The 14,533-nt window shown below is 43.5% G+C and overlaps 1 protein-coding gene and 1 non-coding gene across 2 annotated transcripts; one reads left to right on the forward strand and one right to left on the reverse strand.

Annotated features, from left to right (window-relative positions):
- On the reverse strand, nt 1–106 carry LOC149840348 (small nucleolar RNA R71). The gene has a single exon (XR_016431711.1). It is a non-coding gene; the product is annotated as a small nucleolar RNA R71 (small nucleolar RNA).
- A 13,264-nt stretch (nt 107–13,370) lies between these two features.
- On the forward strand, nt 13,371–13,855 carry LOC149840349 (uncharacterized). The gene is made up of 2 exons (XM_090005052.1): nt 13,371–13,700; nt 13,775–13,855. Exons 1-2 carry the CDS (start codon nt 13,371–13,373, stop codon nt 13,853–13,855), a joined length of 411 nt encoding a protein of 136 aa, XP_089861178.1.
- The last annotated feature ends 678 nt before the right edge of the window (nt 13,856–14,533 follow it).

The following is a 14,533-nucleotide window of genomic DNA, read 5'->3' on the forward strand; positions in this document are numbered from 1 at the left end:
AGTATAGGAAAACAATCACTAGCTTCCTACAGTTTAAAGGAGAGAAATTTCATGAAACTTGAGAAAGGCTCATGGACCTCTTGAGAAGATGCCCCCATCACTAAGTGCCTAAATGGCAGTTAGTGCATTATTTTTATGATGGTCTTACTGCGAAGAACCATCAAATGGTGAATGTTGCTTGTGAGGGGGGGGGGGTACATTCATACTAAAAAATAAAGATGAAGCATTGATGCTATTTGAAACATTGAGCGATAATTCCATGCACCATGCCTCGTCTTTAAGGTTTGATAGGTCCACCTCAGATCCTAGTGGTCCTAAAAGGGGAGGGATTTTTCAAGTTGGGTTCAATCAAGAATTGCAAATCAAAGTGGACCAGTTGGCTCGAAAAGTGAACCAACTACTAGCCAACCCAACTTCAAGAAATCAAGTAAAGTGTGTGAGCTATGTGCTAGCCCTGCACACTATGTTTCTAACTGACCGACAATACCGTTCTATCCTGAGTTTGTTCAGGATCAGGTGAATGTTGCACAAGGTTTCACCAGACCGATGCATGATACATATGAATCTGCCTATAATGCAGAATGGTGAAACCACTCCAACTTTGCGTGAAGAAATCCACAAGACCCACCCCATATCTCTTCCCAGACACAGGTCAGACCGGGTAGCTTTCAATAAGATTACCCAAAGCCCATATTTCCATAAACTCCTTCCTAGCTTAGCGTGCCTTCTCCCCCAAAACCCACATCTAGTCAACTATTTCAAGAGAAGCTTTCATAAGCCTTTTCAGATATAAAGGCTAATCTCAACTCTCATGCATAGTCGATAGCGAAACTAGAAACTCAATTGGGCTAGTTGTCCAAGGCGTTAAGTAGGCGTACTGAGAGGAGCCTACTTAGTCAGCTTGTTTCCAACCTGAGGGGTAAAGAACCCATGCACAATAGCCTGCACAACACAAAGTCACATAATGAGCAGACTAACTCTGTTATGACCCTTCAAAGTGAGAAGAAATTCCACTCCATTCAAGAAAAGACTGAAGAACCCAAATAAAGACTTAATGACCAGCCAATCTCTCTCCTACCAGGCCCAAGGAAAGCGGCTAGGGCCTATGACCTGCCTCTTCTTCTTTATATATTCCTAAAGCTTCATTTTTTCAGGCTTTAGAAAAATCAAATACTTTTGGCAAGCAGAGAGCAAGAATGCAAGAAATGCTTGAGATATTCAAGCATGTTCACATAAACCTCCGCCTGCTAGATGTCATTAAACAAGTGCCCACATATGCAGTGTTTCTTAAAGAATTTTGCACACAGAAAAGAAAATCTAGATCTATGCCCAAGAAGATCTTCCTCACTGAACAAGTGAGCTCGGTGTTTCGGCACCAAGCACCACCTAAACTTAAAGATCCAAGGGCACCAATCATCTCTTATATCATTAAGAATATGACCAACGAGCGTGCCTTGCTCGATCTTGGGTATAGTGTAAACATATTGTCAGGCTTCTTATATGACATTTTTAATATTGGGGATCTAAAACCCACCATGACTATTTTACAGTTAACAGACAGATCTATCAAACTTCCTAGGAGAATCTTGAAAGATGTATCAGTCAAGGTCGATAACTTTTATTTTCTTATAAATTTCCTTGTTCTGGATATGGAAAGCACTAATGTCGCTCACCAGACCCCCATCATTCTTGGCAGACCATTTTTGGCCACTGCCAATGCATGTATTAACTGTCATACCAGGAAGATGGATGTTTCTTTTAGAAACAAGTGCTTAAGGTTGAACATATTCGATATTGCTACGAGAACTATAGGACATGATGAATGCTTTCATGTGAATGACATCAAACGAAAGCACTCTGATTCACAGTTGGATATGTGCATGAATAAAAGTTTGATTTATGGTGCTTCATCATTAGAGTTGCGTCTGCACGATGATTTACAATTAAGTGTAGATGCTAAGTGCATTCATAGTAGGAATAAAAGTTATCACAGGGTGAAAAAGGGTCGAGTTTAAGGCAATATAGTGGATAAGGCAAAAGATGAAACCATTTACTTCATACCTCCCTATTGAGCATAACCTCGAGTCCATTGATCTCCTGGATGATGAAGGGTAACCAAAGATTCATTTGGCTTATGACGTAAAACTTAGCGCTTGTTGGGAGACAACCCATCTTAGTGTTATAATTTTAGTAGCTTTTCTGCTTATTTGTTTCTTCCATCTTTCTTCATGATCATAAATGATAGATCATTCATACATGTCATAATGAGTTACAGAAATATGATAGTTTGGAGCTTTGCAACAAGATATATCTTATCAAGGGAGCTCCAACATTTATATACGGTTGTATCTTTTCTTCACTCGCTGCCATATGTTCTTTATGTGGATTCATGCATTCTTATGGTTTCATGCTAGCATGTGGGAGTATCACTGAGGACAGTGACATTCAAGCATGGAGGAAAGTATGATATACCTAAAAATTTCTGTCCATGTATATTTTTTTTTAAAAAACTCATAAAAAATGGGCATATTTAAAGCAAAAGTTTAACAATATATGATGGGTTTTTTCATATTTTTGACATTTTTGAGATGAATTTTAAGCCCCATATAGATTTTTTTTTCTGAAATTGATTTAGATAACAAAGTTATTTATGTGACATTTGAATAAAATATTTATTTATAACTGTTAAAGTTTATTATGATTTACACGAATACAAATGCATTGAATTTTTTAAAAATAAGCAAATATTAGCAAAAAAAAGAAAAGTAAGAGCATACAAATAGTATTTTGACACTTCCAGTTATAGAGCATTTAAAAGCAAGGTTCAGGCACAAGTTGAAGTGCTTGCACTCATATGATTAAATTCCTAAACATTGGGACTAGACACGAGTTAAAGTGTTTGTACTCAAACGAATAAGGTAGCTAGGAATATCAAAACTCTTTATGCAATTATCACATAAGGTCTTTTGGATTCAAGTAATTAAACTCGAGAGGTGTTATATACCTGGTGCCCTAAAATCATCTAGTTTGTGAGCCATTGACCCAAAACTCGCTACAAGGATCCATTAGAAAGCCCAATTAGTAGAGACATTGCTAAAGCAGAGAGAAAAACTATATGTAACTATGAAAATTTAAGATGTAGTGACCCGAGTGATTAAGTATGAGAGACACTCTATGTCTAGTGCCCTAAGGTTGTCTGGCCGGAGATTCACTGGCCCAAAGCTCGTTACATGGGTCGTGAAATCTGAAAATTGACATAGAGCTCAATGAAATAAAAATAAAAGAGCTTAAAGAAAAGAAAAACATTTCTTTGATTTTTTTACAAAACAATGTAAAAGCATTTGTATAATGATAAATAGAGGATGACATGAGTAAACAATTTTTTCTAAAAATAAAATATACATAATCTAAAAGTCTAAAGAGATAGAAAGGAATTTTTGTATTGTGGAGGCATGGATAATTAAATAAATGAAAAACAATGTGAATATCTGAAATATATTTGTTAAAAATAGCTTTTACTTGCTTGATAATTTTAGAAAAGTGTAAAGTTAGGCATGATAGAGATGTTTGTGGGTATCATCACTGAAAACTTTCATGAAACCTTACTCATCCACTAGGGTAATCCAAGGGTTTAAAGGGCTTGCTGCACATGATAAATGCAACTGTGATTTCTACAAAAGTGAGTTAGGCATTATACTTTAATTTTGTTGAATGAAGCTTTGTTTTTTATAGTCTGGGGAGTAGCGTTTGCTCGAGGACTAGCAAATAGTAAGCATAGGAGAATTTGATAATGCATGATAATGTATTCATAATTCATACAAAAATCAGGCATTTATGTGTCTTTTATTGGTTTACATTCCATATTTATGATGTTCCAGGAATTAAGAAGCTATGGTTCGATTCCTGCACAATTTGGAGTTAAAACGAGGAATCTATGGCTATTTTATGGCATTAGAACATATATCGATGTGATTCAGATCCTAATCCAGTCTAAATCACATTGATTGGATATTCAATTCAATACTAATGTGATAAAAAAATATTTCAACCCAAATCCACTTTTTAATCTCCTCTTTTCAAAATGGTGGCAATTTACAAATACAATTTTTAAGTAGAGTAAACACTCTAAATTTTTTCCATTCATTTTTGGACATCCCCCTTTCACATATGCCAACCCTATAGATTAGTGTAAGAGTCTAACCCTAGGTCTATTCGAGTTTAGGTGTCATTCTACTTCTTTTTTACGTGAAAGGCACCCGCACATCTGATGAGATTCGAATTGGGAACAAAGTGATCTGCACATTTTGCCACTCAGGTGACCCGGGCGGTGTTCATGACAAACCTCATAGTGAAATAAATTTCGCATAAGCTTAATTCTAAATTTATTCATATTTTTTTTCATGACTAAGAACCCTTGCCCAAGCAAGGAAAAACCCTGAGTGGGGCCCCACCACCACCCTGCATTACGTTACCCGTGCCTCTGAAAGCTACGAACACACCCCTGTGCCAGCGGGGTTTGATCCGGGGTCTTCAACTCAACACCTTCACAACTACCCCCACTAGCTGTGGGGGCAACCCTGCGGTGGTAATTTATTCATAATTTAAATTCACTTATTGTTTTCTGAGTTTTTCTTGATAAACACATGCACAAATTCTCACAAAAAATCAAAAGCTGGTAAATTGCTGGTTTCAAACGCTTGTTACTGTGATTAAAACGTAACGTCAGAGTTATGACGCAGGCAGCCTGATAGGCCCAAGACTTGGAAAATCTAGTCCACGCAATTCACATGAACAATGTGCCAACAAAAACATTAATTCTAACCTGTTGTCATAAGTTCACACCATAGTGACAAAAGTTAAAAACGGCAAAATCTCGGGAGAGTTAAAAACTCGAGAGATTTTTAATTTTTTCATAAATCTTGGGTTGTTTTGGCAAAATTTCAGCAATAAAAAATAAATTAAAAATATAAAAAAATAATTTTATATAAATAAAACACATTTAAAAATAAAAATCTTGCGATAAATATCGGCTAAAATGGTAAATATCATGATATTAGTCACGGTTTGAAAATCTGGCTAGAAATTGCCGTTTTAAACTTCAGGCAATTTCTTGCGGTATCATGGCAAGATCTTTATAAATCTCACGATATTTGTTACAGAGGTTCACGCCATATAAATTTCACATTTTTTAAAGCAGCTTGACTTGCTTGGGGTGAGGGGGTAAGCTGTCCGAACAGCAATCGTAAGTACGGCAGGAGAGCCATCTATGATCCTGAGGTAATTTCTTCGAGTGAAAAAAGAAAGAAACAAAGTGAAAATACATCTCCTCCATGGGATGATATGATATCCACTTGGACGTGTTCGGATGACGAAGTAAACTCTAAATTTATTTTTGCTTTAGAATATGGTTTTTGTTAAACTTGGTTTACCAGAGAAACTTTCTTTATTAGTGTTTGGCTGAACAAAAAAAAAAACGAAAATTAGGTTAAAGATTTTTAAAATTCAAAAAAGAAAAATAATGGCTGGCAGGTAGAAAAATTGGTCTATTTGGTATCGCCCATGACAGACAATTCTAAGTCATCCATTAATTTCTTTGACTTGTGGCTGGACAACTATGGAAGAAAAAAGCTTTTGATTTCCAATCAATTTCTAGTCAGTCTTTGTTGGGTGATACTATTCCTGCCATTTTCTGGCTACTGACCAATTGAAAATGGCCGGACTAGAGTTACATGAAAAAAGGGGTTCAAGATGAAAGGGACGAGGGGGACTAGCGGACTTGGGAGAATACTTTTTCAACAAATCTGATTGAAAAACTCAAAGAAAAGAGGGTGTTTTTGTATAACAGAATTGAAAACTCAATTTTGCCCCCAAACCGGTTTACCTAAAACTTGGTCTTCAAACCCTTCAGTCGCTATCCCGACGGTGTCTGTCTCGACGGTCTTCAAACCCTTCAAAGAAAAGAGGCTGTACTTACGGTCGCTGTCTCGACGGTGTTTGCATCACTCATCCCAATCACACCCTTCAGATCTAACGCGTGATTCATAAGTTTGCGCCACCGTCCATGCCCCCATACAACAACAACAAACAACAACAACAACTACGCCTTCATCCCAAAACAATTGGGGTCAGCGATATGAACCAAAAAAGAAATTCATTTTGGGTCTTCCACATGAATCCTTTTCCTCCAATCATTTCTATCCAACGCCATGTCCTCGGTGAGGTTCAAAGCATTCATATCCTTTCCTATCATCTCCATCCAAGTCTTCCTAGGCCTACCCCGACCTCTTTTAACTAATATATTTTCCCATTTCTCCAACCTTCTAACTGGAGCATCATTAGGCCTTCGCCGAATATGTCCAAACCACCGTAAACGATTCTCTCGCATCTTATTTTCAATGGGTGCAACACCTACCTTCTTACGTATCTCTTCGTTCCGAATCTTATCTTTTATTGTATTTCCACACATCCATCTAAGCATCCGCATCTCAGCTACACTCATTTTTTGAATATGATGTCTCTTGGCAGCCCAACATTCCGTACCATATAGTAAAGCGGGTCTAATAGTTGAGTCAAATAAATAATCTTATCAATAGTCAACAAATCGGTGGAAAAGTGAAGCTTCTCATCGATAGTCAGCCGCCATAGTGACAAAGGGCAATTTATTTGCCATCAAATTCTCCATAGGCTTTCAAAATTTTCAAAATCTGAGCTTCTCTCAAAAAATTCTACCAACACAAGTATTGAAATGTAAAACATTCAAGTTGAAGTTCAAAATAATAAAAATGAACATTTGTTTCTTAGACAATAAAATTGTGATAAATAATAATGTCATGATATTTTGAATAGGAAATTCACTGTATTATCGGAACGCCAAGATTTTTTTTTGGCGATTTTAACTTTTTACCTAGGTTTTGTTTTTATTTTAACAACTAAAGAGAGAGACCAAAAAAATTCAACATTACCACTCATGAAGATCAACAAAATGTTGAGAACTGAACAAGAGCAAAGTCAAAACAAATAAAGAAAGCAGAATCGAAAAAGAACATCAGACAGATAAAACGGTCTCACGCCGGAGCCGCTTGCCCAAATTGCAGAGAGAGAGAGAGAGAGAGAGAGAGAGATCGGCAGCATTTGATGTTATCCTATATGCCAGAAAATGGGCAGTGTTTTAACTCTGGCATTGCCCCTGTGGCCTGCTAGCTTCAAACTCGTTGGTCAAGTCATGATTGCTAGGTACGCCCCCAAAGGGGTTTGGCCTAGTGGGATGGGGGCCCAGGCCGCTAGGCAGGTGGTCTAGGTTTTAATCTCATGAGCGTCATCTTCTGCCCAAACCAAAGCGTGGCGACTCTTTGAAGGCAAGAGGTAAGCCCACAAATTTTATGAGCAGGCAGAGCCAGAATGGCTAGGTCTCTGATCCTGGAGGCGGTTTCTCTATATAAATACAATAAAAAAAAGGTCACTGATAGGCAGTGTAGCATCCAATGCCCTGGTCTCCCACACCTAAAACAGTTGCTTGGCCTACTCCTTAGAAGACTAACAAGTAGCAACAGTTACAGGCATGCCATCGCCTTCAAAAAATGAACTTCCGAACAGCCATAGGATGAGCACCCTTTGTTTTGCATCTAGCTCTCGTTCTTGCCTGATGATCAATGTTCGCAAAACGTGCATTACTCCATTACATTATGATTCTCACCTTCATTACCAAATGCTACAGCACCATCAAACTCAATCTCTTGCTCTGAAAGCCAGATGAACCAAGTTCCTACATAATTCCTTGTTTTCCAGTCAGATCATATACCCACTGGAAGAATTTGCATGCTCTTTCATCCTTAAAACCTAAAGAAACCACATCCAATGCGAAGACCTGATCGCGCTTGCTTAACCTGCCATACCTACAATGCTTGTGCTGACAGCGTAAAACTCCGAGCCTAAGACCCCTGCTCCTGGGGCTTATGCTGGGCATCGGCTTGCACAGCCCCATGCGAATAGAACCTTAACTGCCTGTCTAACAGTCATGACCCCACAACTACGCCAACCCCTTTGGGGCGCAAACAGAGCGTTAATTACCAAGTCTACTCAGGGAATCAGGAGCACATAGATGTTATGCCTACAAACCAACCCCTTGTTCAGGTTATGGTTAAGTTGGTTTTCCGCTTGCTAGCTAGCGTGCCATGCATTTGGCATGTTCAATTGTTTATATCCTTTTAATTCCTGTAAACTAGCTGTGGGCCTGCCTCCACTTTCTCAGCCAGCAACTGCGCTCGTTAAACCCTTGCACTATCAAATACTGGACTATGACATCTCTCTCTCTCTCTCTCAATCTTAACTGACATCTTCATGATTAATGATCGTGCGTATTCTTCCGTGGCTTCTAGTTTCAACTCTCAATCATCTCATGCAATAAGCATGAGTACAGAACAGACCCATCTGTATATATAAACTCGTCCCACCATCGCCACTTAGCACCGCCATCAACTTTATCATGATCATCATAGACATGGAGATCAGGAACGCATTTAGAAGGTGGATGGTGACCTGCTTGGTGTTGCTGCTTCTGGGCAGCAGCTGGTCCACACAGGCTAGCAGCTCAGGGACGGGGTACGCCGCATGCCTCAACCAGTGCGTCCAGGACGTAGTCGCATGCCTGGTGTCCTGCCCTTTGCAGGGGATTGATCAGGTGCCCGCCTGAGTGGAGAGCTGCGTGGGAGCCGTCTCTACGTGCCTTCACGGGTGCCATGTTGCGTCCTAGCATGGCTACTGATCAACATGCCAAGTGTCATAACTGCTGTCCATGATGCCCCCCAAAAGTGAACTTGTAGTTTAGATTTTAAAACTTCAATAAATCTGATCTCTTTATACGAAGGACAGCTCATTTTCATGGTTTGTGATTTTAAGGCTCTCTCTCTCTCTCTCTCCCAATTGACCGAACCTCTCTCTCTCTCTCTCTGAAACCCTCATCCTCCGCTGAAACCCACACCCTTGGCCACTGAAACCCCGATACCCACCAACCTCCTCTGCCACTCAAACCCTCGTTACCCACCGATACCCTCCCCCTCCGCCACTGCAACCCTCGCTACCTGCCAAATGCCTCCCCTTGTTCGTCCCTGAACCACCTAAACCTTACTCCTCCTCTGGTCTGCTGCTCATCGACTGCGCCTCCGCCGTTCCTTTCATCTCCTGCCCCCCCCCCCCTTGCTGACTTTGATTCTGTCCAACGGGGGCTTTTCATAAGCTCCAACAGGAGGTTCCTCTCCACTCATCGCCCCCTGAGCTTTCTCATAGATGGGCCGCAGAAGCTAGAGTCTCTCTCTATTTCGGGGTTCCGTCGACCTTTTTCAAGGATTTTGGGGTTTCGATGACTTTTCGTCAAGGATTCTGACCTCCACCGACAATTCCAACGGCCACCATCACGCTCCCGGGCCCCGGAGGCGCCATCTCCCACCCAGACGGTAGAACCGTTTGCTTGATCTCCCTTCGGACGGACCTCCCCCTCGCCCCTCGTCCCAACAACCGAGGTCTCGGTCTTTCGACGCCGTCGCCCACCATGCCACATCCACTCTTTAAGTGCCATCGCCTTGTATCTCCTCACGGTATCCCACTGGCCACAACCACAGAGACTCTACATGTAAGGTTTTTTTTCTATCTCGACCTCTCTTTCTCTCTCTGCCCCCTCTCTCTCATCTCTTCTGAGATGGGTTTCACGTGAATTTCCTGCCTGGCTCAATGCCTTCCCCTTCCCCTTTCTTATGGGGTTTATGCCCCTCATTCTCTCTGCGGTCCAACCAGCTGGCCCTTTCCTCAATCCAAGAGGCTTTGAACGAATGGGAGCTCACTTTTGCCTTGCGTCGTCGAGGCGTCCTTATTGCTCTCCCATTCCGTCTATCGTTCCGCTTGTTTCTTTCTTTTTTGGAGGTGTTGGATTCTTATCTGGCCTCCGGTTCGCTGTTTCCTCGAGACATCCGTCGCTTCATGTGGGCTGTCAGGGTTGAAGCACTTCAGTCTTGCTCTGTTGGTGCTTGTCTCCGAGCCCCATTTTTCTATCATTGCTTTCCGCTTTCGGGCAGCTCCCACGGTTGGCAAGAGGTTTCGCCTTCCAGGCAGCGGTCTTTCTCAAGGAGCTTTTCTGGTTCGCGTCTACTCCAGGCACAACCGGGTGACTGGTGGTGTGCCGCTTGTCTGGCGCTCAATTTTCGTAAGCGTCGCACCTGCCTTCATTGTGCCTCACCATTGCGTTCCAGGCGCCACCCGGTATGCAGGGGCTCTGGTGTTATCGACCACCCTCCTCCTTGCGATCGGGTTTCGTCCAAGGTTAAGAGCTCGCGACGCAAGGCCTCTTTCTCGACTTGGGTGAGGATCGCCAAATTGCAGGATCCCTCCCCTTCCGCCCTGGTTATCAAGATCGAGTCATTTTGGGTGCCAACGCTTTCGGCGCTGTCGTGTCCGATGTCGTTCACGAGTAAGCGATTTTTGCTTGGTTCGAGTCGTGTCCGACGCGATGATCTTCTAGCACATTTCGCCCCTCCTTGTTCATGCGACACCTTGCATGTCCCAACGCCCTCGTGTGATGCTTCTAGATGTTTGGGGTCTCCTTTCAATGTTTTTTGCAAGTCTGGGAGGTCGCCCAGGTGCTCAGTAGGTTTCGAGGGTGTTTTGATTTCCCCTAGCAGGCATTTTTTATCCTTCTCTAACCCTTTTTCTGCTACCCGAGGCATCTTTGAGGCCAGAGGAATGGTGGGCTGCCCCTTCACTTTCCCTCACCCTCGTGCTTGTTGTTCTTGCCTTGGGAGGGTGCGTGGGTTTAGCGTTGCTCGAAGCTCAATGCTGTCTTTGGCCTTGGTGGCGTCATCTTCGCTCGTTGCTAGGCTCTCGTGCCAAGTTGAGATCTCTGAGGGGTCGTGGACTGCTATCCGCTCGCCTTTTAAGGCTTTATCACCCGTGGGTATTGTTTTCCATGGTGGTCCTCAGCTTCGTGTGTCGGCTTATCTGTTGCAGCTTATTATCCAGCCTATCTTGGGGCCTGCATGCAGCTTTTATCCGCCCCTTTCAGTTTCCATGCGGCTTTCTCTTACCGTCGCCTATCATTTGGTGGACACGATAGCCGATATTGATTGTTGCCTTTGAGGGGCGCCCCATGTTGCTTGGGAAGCTGGGGCTCGTCTGGGGGTGGTGTTCGCGACTCTCTTCCTTTTGTTTCCCCCCTATCGATGACCTTTCTCGAGGCGTCAGGCTCAATTGCGGTGGGGCTGGTGGTGTTATCAGGTCTATTATGCTTCGATCGCCCCCTCACTGGTTTTTGGGGGATCTAAGACTGTTTGGTTGGTGTGATGCATCCTTGCCTTTAGTCTTGGTGGTCTCTACCTCAGTGGAGTCGAGGGCTTTGGCGTCTTAGTGGCTTCTAGGGCTATGGGCTTTGGCGTCTCTCCTACTCTCGAGGTTTGCTCTGGTTGGGTGTGCTTGTCTCGATCATCGACTTAGTTCTCAACGTGTGTAGTATCTGTGGGGGTATCTTATCTGCGCCTGCTTGGTGATTTGGCGCCGCCTAGGATACACTGCTTGCTCGAAGAGGGTGCCTCGTTTGTGGTGTCAGCTATCGGTGATAGTTGCTGCACCTCTCTGTTATGTCGAATTTCATGCAGTTTCATCCCTCCATCCCCTTTCTTTGCAGCTGTCGGACCCCACTCATCTTCTACCGTGCTACATCCATTTGGGGAGTCAGGTTTCATTGGGCGAGAGGTCCCTCCCATTCAACCACGTCTCCGGTAGTCAATCTGTATTCCCAATGCAGCCACCTATCTTCCTTCATGGGTTGTTTAGTGGACGTAGCAGCTTGGTGTCTTCATCTCTCGCTCTCTCAGTCGCAGTTGCACAATATCTCTATCCTGATGAGGGAGTCGTTCGCTAATATCATTGAGGATTTGCCTTTGGTGGACGTTGGTGCCTCCGGTTCTCCCTCAGTCTCCTCGCCGTCCTCGTTTGCGACCGGGGGGAGTTCTCCGTCGAGGTGGGAGGGCGCTTCCCTTAGGGGTAGGCAACGATCTTCGAAGGTCTCTGCATCTCAGTTTGGGGTATCTTCAAGGCGTTCTGTGCGGATCCGCTCTCCGCGGGGTTTTCCTGATTTTCTGACATGAAGATTCTTTGCTGGAATATTAGGGGCTTGAATTGCCCTCAAAAGCGCCTGTTCCTTGCTAGTTGGATCCGACAGGAAAATCCTGACCTTGTCGATATTTGTGAAACCAAGATGGCAGAGGTTCAACGCTCGGTAGTCTCTGAGATCTGGCGTGGCGCAATTTCTTTCTTTAAGCCATTGTTGCTCTTTGCGGGCGGTATCCTCGTCCTTGGGAGGCCGTCTCATGGAGTCTACCAGCTTGATGAAGGCACGTTTTCTCTATCCGTCGCCATTCCTCTTCCGGCTAAGCCGATGCCAGTAGTGGTCACCATGGTGTATGGTCCGCACCGCCTGAGCCGTCGGGAGGATTTTTGGGAAGACATGAATAGGATCCTTCTGTCTTTCGGAGACCAACACCTTATCATAGGCGATTTCAATTGCCTGTTGTCCTCCTCTGACTCGAGTAATCCTATCTCATGCTCGGCTTCTATGCTTGGGTTCCAAAATTTCATTCAATAAAACCAATTGTATTTTGTTCTGCATCGTGGTGAAGCTTTCTCTTGGTCTAATCGTCGATCTCGCCTGTGCTACCGCTTGCTTGACCTTGTGCTCGTCTCCTCGGATTTGCTGGCCTCTCTAAATGACCTCTCTGTTTGTCTTCTCCCTCCATCTGTCTCTGACCATAGTCAGTTGGTCATTCAATGGAGGCATGAATTTTCTCACCACATCAAATTCTGATTTGAGCAATGGTGGATCACAGAGCCAAACTTTAAGTATGTAGTGCGTCTATCTTGGTGTGCCCAGTGCGCCGCAGCTAGGGCTGCTACTCGTTGTGTGGTTAAGTGTCGCCGCTTGTCTCGAGCAATTAAAGCATGGCTTATCTCAGGGCATATCAGTAAATTTCAATATCTAGAGGATTGGGAGCATGAGCTGTCGTCGATCCACCAGTCTCTTTCAGACTCGGACTCCCTGTCGAACTCCGGTATTGCCAGCCTAAATGCTAGATCCGCAGAGTTGACTATGCTATTACGGTCGTAGCACATGAAAGAGGAGATTCGTTGGAGGCAACGGTCCCGTGCTATTTGGTTTAAAGCAGGTGACGAAAATACTCACTTTTTTCATTCTATTGCCTCTCATAGGCATCAAAGGCATGCCATTTCTTCCATCTGCATTGAAGGTGTCTACCATTCGGGAGATCAGGTCCTATCAGCGATGACTGATTTCTTCATCAAGCTTTATGCCGGAAATCCCTTGGTCGGTGGGTATGGACTTCATTCGATGCATCGACCGCGCGTTATCCAAGTCTTTGCAGGTGTCCTTTTTTGAAGAGAAAATCTTTGCAGCAGTAACAACTTTGTTCGGATGGAAAGCCTCTGGTTTTGATGGTTATCCTGTGGACTTCTATCACACCTTTTGGACATGTGTTAAGGGTGATATTCTGAGTATGTTCGCTGAGTTTCACCGCAACAGTCGGTTACCATCTATCTATCACTTGACCATTGTATCTCTTATTTCGAAAGACGCTACGTCGGTGGACATAGCGCAGTACCATCCTATCTCTGTCTTAGGGGAAATCTACCGGATCATCGCCAAGGTATTGGCTACCAGGATGCGCTCTGTCGCTAATCAAATTTTTTAAGATGCTCAATTTGCCTTCATTCCCCATAGACGACTGCAACATTCATTTATTCTGGCCACAGAGGTGGTTCACTCTCTGAAGTCCAGCGGGAGGCCTTTCTTTACTCTTAAACTTGACTTCCACAAAGCGTATGACTCGGTGCACTGGCCTTTCCTCTTTCATTTGTTGGAGAACTTTGGATTTGGTCGACGCTTTTCTAATTGGGTGCGTGAGCTGGTCACTAATGCACAATCCCAAGTTTAGATTAATGAAGCAGTTCAAGGTTGGGCGTGGTATTCGGCAAGGATGCCCCTTGTCCCCTCTGCTTTTTAACATCATTTTTGAAGGCATTGTGGTCTTGCTCAAGAGGGCCATGGGGTGTGGTTTTATTAAGCCACTCGGAGTTCAGGGGTTCCATAGCAATATTCTTACTTACGCCAATGACATGATTGTTTTCGGCGTTGGATCTATCCAACAAATGTTAAGAGTCAAGCTCATCATCCTCTTTTTCCTATCGATGTCGGGCCTCTCGCTAAACAATGATAAGTGCTGCATGTCCATGATCAATGTTCCTCCATCAATGCAGGCCATCGGTTAGAAGATCTTTCAGTGTGCCACTTCGGATAAGTTTTTCTCCTACCTTGGTCTGCCGCTTCAGCTCTCACGGATTCCACCAGTTGCTTGGAACACCACTCTACAAAAGGTTCAGACTAAGATCTCGACCTGACAAGCCTCCTACCTTTCGATTGCAGACACACTTACCCTCATCAAGCATGTTTTAAATGCGATGCCAGAATTTCTTATGTCTA

This window comes from Nuphar pumila, chromosome 4 (genome assembly GCF_984573655.1).
Source record: "Nuphar pumila chromosome 4, dmNupPumi1.hap1.1, whole genome shotgun sequence".
Classification (NCBI taxonomy): Eukaryota; Viridiplantae; Streptophyta; class Magnoliopsida; order Nymphaeales; family Nymphaeaceae; genus Nuphar; species Nuphar pumila.

What these genes read in the sequence shown, in the direction of transcription:
- LOC149840349 (XM_090005052.1), top strand. Translation starts at nt 13,371, where the DNA reads ATGGACTTCATTCGATGCATCGACCGCGCGTTATCCAAGTCTTTGCAG. An exon ending in TCTACCGGATCATCGCCAAG is followed by an intron (nt 13,701 to 13,774) that starts GTATTGGCTACC and finishes CATTCCCCATAG; the next exon opens with ACGACTGCAACATTCATTTA.